Raw genomic sequence first — 5,105 nt, forward strand, 5'->3', positions numbered from 1 at the left:
AGCCTGTCAAAAGCTGCCAACAGCCACAGATTTAGTGTAGTATAAATCTGCTACTGGGGCTGATCATGATATCTTTACATTTTTAAGAGAAAATTGATCTCCATAATGCTGATGTGTGGTGAGCTTTGCCTTTCACTGTCTGCATACAGCAGAAAGATAACAGGACATCTCACGTTAACTAAACACAATTTGAGGCATTTTTTCATGTCAAGCCACGTGCCAAATTTTTGTTACTGTTTTTAAAGGTTTTCACAGATAGCAAACACAGACTAAAAACTACAAAACACAGTGTACTTAATGGGGAATGAGTGACACCTTGTGGTCTATAGAAGTATGACAGTTGTCTTTTAAAGGGATAGTTCACCCAAAAATGAAAATTCTGTCATCATTTACTCACTCTTGTGTTGTTACAAACCTGCATAAATCTCCCTGTTCTGATAAACACAAAGGAAAATATTTTGAGGAATGATTGTAACCAAACCGTTCGTGAGCCCCATTCACTTCCATAGTAGGAAAAAAGAATACTATGGAAGTGAACATTCCTCAAAATATCTTAATTCGTGTTCATCAGAACAAACAAATGTATACAGGTTTGTAACAACATGCAGAATTTTCATTTTTGGGTGAACTATCCCTTTAAGCAGTTTGGTTTGGTTACACAAAGACATTATTTCCAAATAAATAGCTCATAAAAATATCATTTTTTGTTATAAATAAATGAACAGCATTGTACAGGTTTCTTATTGTCTTTTTGTGTTGATGTGGTGTCGGCATCTATAGATCCATCAGTGCTTGCTTTGGTCTCTTCATTTTTCTTCCTGCCAAACTCAATGACCAGAGGTTTATCAAGCAACATGTATCCATTTAACAGATCAAGAGCTGCTTGCGCACTTTCAACATCTGTAAAAAGCAAAAGATAGCAAAAAACTAATGTGTAAACATTGCATGTGCTTAGATGTATTATGATTGGCATTTATGAATGGCTTAGTAAACGATTTTAAATTTAGTAGATAAACAATTATAGTTGAATAATAAATGAAGGGCACATCTTTTATAACAACTTTCTCTTACCGGAGAGCGTAATGAATGCTTGTCCCTTGAGTCGGCCGGTCAGTAGGCGGTACAGAATGGGCCGTGTGTCATCTTTCTGAAACCGTGAGAAGAGAGAAACCAGCTGGGCCAATGATGCCCGCGGACTCATGTTCTTCACACACAGCACCTACACACATCAAAGCAAGACATAAATGCATTCAGCATCTTTTTAGATTTTAAACAGTATTTAAGTGGTCTGCTTTATCAGCTTGTCCTCAATTAATTTTCCAGCAACAATCTATAATAATACATTTGCAAGTCTGATTATAAAAGTATAGCTCATTCCCAACACGTTTTTATTAAAAATGAAGCATGGCCTAAAAACTGAAATGAACAGGACTTATACACAAAAATCATTGCATATCATTATCTTATTTAAACGTTGCAACATCTTAAATCAGTTATGCTGCACTTACATTCGATGGCGTCCCTTTCTGGTAGTTCTTGAAACGTCTAATATTCCGTATACCGTCTTCCGTTTCCCGATTGCCCTTGATCTCTTCCTCTGAAATATCCTCTATTTCTCCACTGATAGTAACTGGTCCATCATGTCCTTGAACAAAAGTTGGTTTTAATGTACCAATGGACTGGCCGATAGTCATTTTCCTAGGCTGTGGTTGGTTAACAATGTCCGACACTGAACTTTTGTGTTCATCATTGTGTTGAGCTTGTGACTGGCTTGAATTAGAGCAGGACTGATATGTCGGTTCAGCGCGTGTTTTTGGTCTTTGTGAGATATCAGAGTTTTTGTTGTGATCTTTAAGAAAGTCTTCATAGAAAACGTCCATTGCATTGGTGGATGTCGCCCCCTGCTGGCCGGCCTGTGAATCTTCCTCTGGGAATATAAAAAGGCAACTATTTAAATAGGAAGAACAATGCTTGTGTGTAATTATGATTAGTATTATTTTAACCTTGATGGTAAAGGGCCGTGAGAAAACTGCTGCGATCGCTGCCCTGAAAGAGTGCCTTTTCTATCTCCATTTCTCTGCGGGAGAGCGGGCGGCTACCCGAGAAACGCTGGGGTCGGGACAGCAGCTCTGCGTGCGCTGCCATTTTATCCCGGATGGCCTGCAGACGCTGATTCCTCGCATCGGGTGCCACACAAACCCCTTTATCCTGAGAAAATCATGAACAAGAAACATTACATTATTTGGTAAGATGACCTTCCATCCATCAATTGCTTTCAGACCTTCCACAAACTCTCTGGCAGGTCTCTGGATCTCCACAGCTCGATTTCTGCATCAGTAAGGCCCAGGTCTCGAAGAGTGGCCAGCTCCTGATCCCCATCCTTCAGGGCTTGAAACTGTGACAGACTCCTCACACCAGCTGCCTGCTCCCCAAAGGGCTTGTATACGGCTGCTGGAGCGAAGCATTTCTTCTTGGCTACACACCTACAACAATTTCATATTATTTCATTAATATTAAATATACTGCATATAATTCAATATTTTATATGCAGATCTCTGTTCCAAACAATAGCTAAGGAGAGAATCCTGTATCAGACACTGACCTCTCAATATCTACATCTGTGTCTAGTTGCTGTAGGAGTAGATTGTGTAGTTGTCTCTGGCCTTCGGTTTCCTGTTCTTCAGGGATGGGCGCATCCTCACAGGCATATCGAGTCACCCTAAAAATCCAAATTAAACTTAACATCTTTTTGGGGTTTAATAAACAGTTTTAAAGGACATCCCATTAGGGCTCTCACAATGATTAAATAATCGTGATTGTTTGACCTCATCGCAATGATTTCAGATCACCGCAATGATTGCACATCTCTCCTAAAAACACAAGGGGGGCTGTAGCGCCTGTATAAACGAGACCGTATTAGATGTCGTTACTGGAATGCGGTACATTGCAAAACCATTTAATTCAGTGGAAAAAACAGCATTTAAAGAAATGCAGCAAAACGTTCATATTGCGGTATGAACTATAATCATTAAATAATTACTTTTAAATATGTGTTATGTCTATTTATATTTACTGCTAGGTAAACCTTGCAAAAAAATTCATTTAAATAATCACAACCATGTGTGAAAATAATTTTATGAACAAACAAAATGTATGAGAATTAAATGTCGAAGCAATGATCGTCACAATTTATTAGGCAATTAACTGTCAGCCAAACTTCATAATCGTGACAGCCCTACATCCCATTTAATTTTTGGCTCTTATTGGCTTTTTTGTGCTTTGTAATAAAATAAATTAATTTGTTGGCATAATTGTATATGTATTTCACATAACAATTTTCAAACATACAGGCATCTGTATGCACACAGATCAAAAGTTTACAAGCATGAAATACATAATTGACCCTAAACTTTAAAACATACAACACATCCATAAAGATAGGTTAAACATAAAGTTTATTTTTAAAATGTTACACATTAAAATAAATATTGTTTGAGGAAGTTCATCTGACTGCAATAAAATCGACAGACGATATTTCAACAAACGAGTCGACAAACGATAAACACCCATATATTAGAAAACGACAGGTATGTTTACCCATTAAAAAGGTAAATATCAAGTTAACGTTAATGTAAAACGTAGCCTTTTAATTCATGACTTTGTAATCGGCTGTTGATCATACGTGATGTCTCGAGACAACTACAGCATTTAATATAACGTTAGCAATGAATGTAAAAATACATTTCAGCCTTATCATGAAGTAAAAAACGTAAACTCTATATCCGAATAAAGTAAATTAAATACCCAAACGTATTTAGTCATTAACTAATGAATAATAAAAAATGTTAAGAGTTAAAACTGAAGCCCTAAACCTTACCGCTTCATGTTTATCACCGTCCAGACATTTCCGCTTAAAACCGGAAGTACGCGATTCTTCTTTTTCTATTGACTTTTTAAGACGGATGGCAAAACAACTTTTGCATTTACCGCCACCAACTGGATTGGAGTGTGAAAAATATGTGTGTGTATAAAATTAAAGTCTATTAATTATTTTTATTTCTTTAATATATTTTATAATAGCACCATATATTCTACTTTGTTCTGCATGTTCTTTCAAAAGACTTATCAAATTGAATAATTCAACACCCATGTTTTTAACTTCACTTATGAGTTTTAACCTTTCTTTTTCATATTTTTTACATTTTATTAATACATGTTCTATAGTTTCTGTCTGATTACAAAAAATACATTGAAATGATTCATGTTTTCCTATTTTAAACAGAGAGTGATTTAATCTAGTATGCCCTTTTCGGATGCGTGAATAATTGTATTTTCTTTTTTGGTCCTAACAACATTTCTTCCATTTCCTACTTGCTGTTGAATATTATACATAAACCTGCCCTTGCTATCACATTTCCAGGCCTTCTGCCATTTGTTGTTTATGAATTTTTTAATTTTAAGACGTGAGGATTGTGGGGAAAGCAGTTTAAGTTGGCATGCAAATTGGCATCACTGTGCTGTGCACATGAACACTTGAGTGATTCATAACTAAATTGAACTTTATTTTGACATATACTTGTCAACATTTGAAGTAGATTAAAAACATTTATCAAATTTGTCCTAAGACAATAACGGGCACTGGGTATATATATACAATCATGGGAATATATAAACTATAAAAGTTGCCATGCCAAAGTTACACAATCCACACAACTAAAACCATTAATTTTATAGTAGTCATGTAAAGGGGACATTTCACAAGACTTTTTAAAGATGTCAAATAAATCTTAGGTGTCCCCAGAGTACATATGTCCAGTTGTAGCTCAAAATATCATATAGATAATTTATTATAGCATGTTAAAATTGCCACTTTGTAGGTGTGAGCAAAAATTTTCTGTTTTGGGTAACAACACAAGGGGAGCCAAAATTTAATGACCTATTTTTTCACATGCTTCCAGAAAATGTTTTACCAAAACTAAGTTACTGGGTTGATCTTTTTCACATTTTCTCTGTTGATAGAAGGACTGAGGACCCAATTAAACGCTCGCACGCACGCACGCGCACACACACACACACACACACACACACACACACACACACACAAT

The 5,105-nt window shown here is 36.0% G+C and overlaps 1 protein-coding gene across 1 annotated transcript; it reads right to left on the bottom strand.

Moving 5' to 3' along the window:
- Positions 1 to 277: 277 nt before the first annotated feature.
- Positions 278 to 4,006, bottom strand: rbm41 (RNA binding motif protein 41). Its single transcript, XM_055179645.2, has 7 exons — positions 3,878 to 4,006; positions 2,603 to 2,719; positions 2,282 to 2,483; positions 2,004 to 2,208; positions 1,509 to 1,927; positions 1,072 to 1,219; positions 278 to 900 (listed from the first exon to the last, which is right to left on the bottom strand). The coding sequence occupies exons 1-7, from the start codon at positions 3,883 to 3,885 to the stop codon at positions 698 to 700; spliced, it is 1,302 nt and encodes a 433-aa protein (XP_055035620.2). The 5' UTR covers positions 3,886 to 4,006; the 3' UTR covers positions 278 to 697.
- Positions 4,007 to 5,105: the final 1,099 nt, after the last annotated feature.

Source organism: Misgurnus anguillicaudatus, chromosome 9, assembly GCF_027580225.2.
Source record: "Misgurnus anguillicaudatus chromosome 9, ASM2758022v2, whole genome shotgun sequence".
Classification (NCBI taxonomy): Eukaryota; Metazoa; Chordata; class Actinopteri; order Cypriniformes; family Cobitidae; genus Misgurnus; species Misgurnus anguillicaudatus.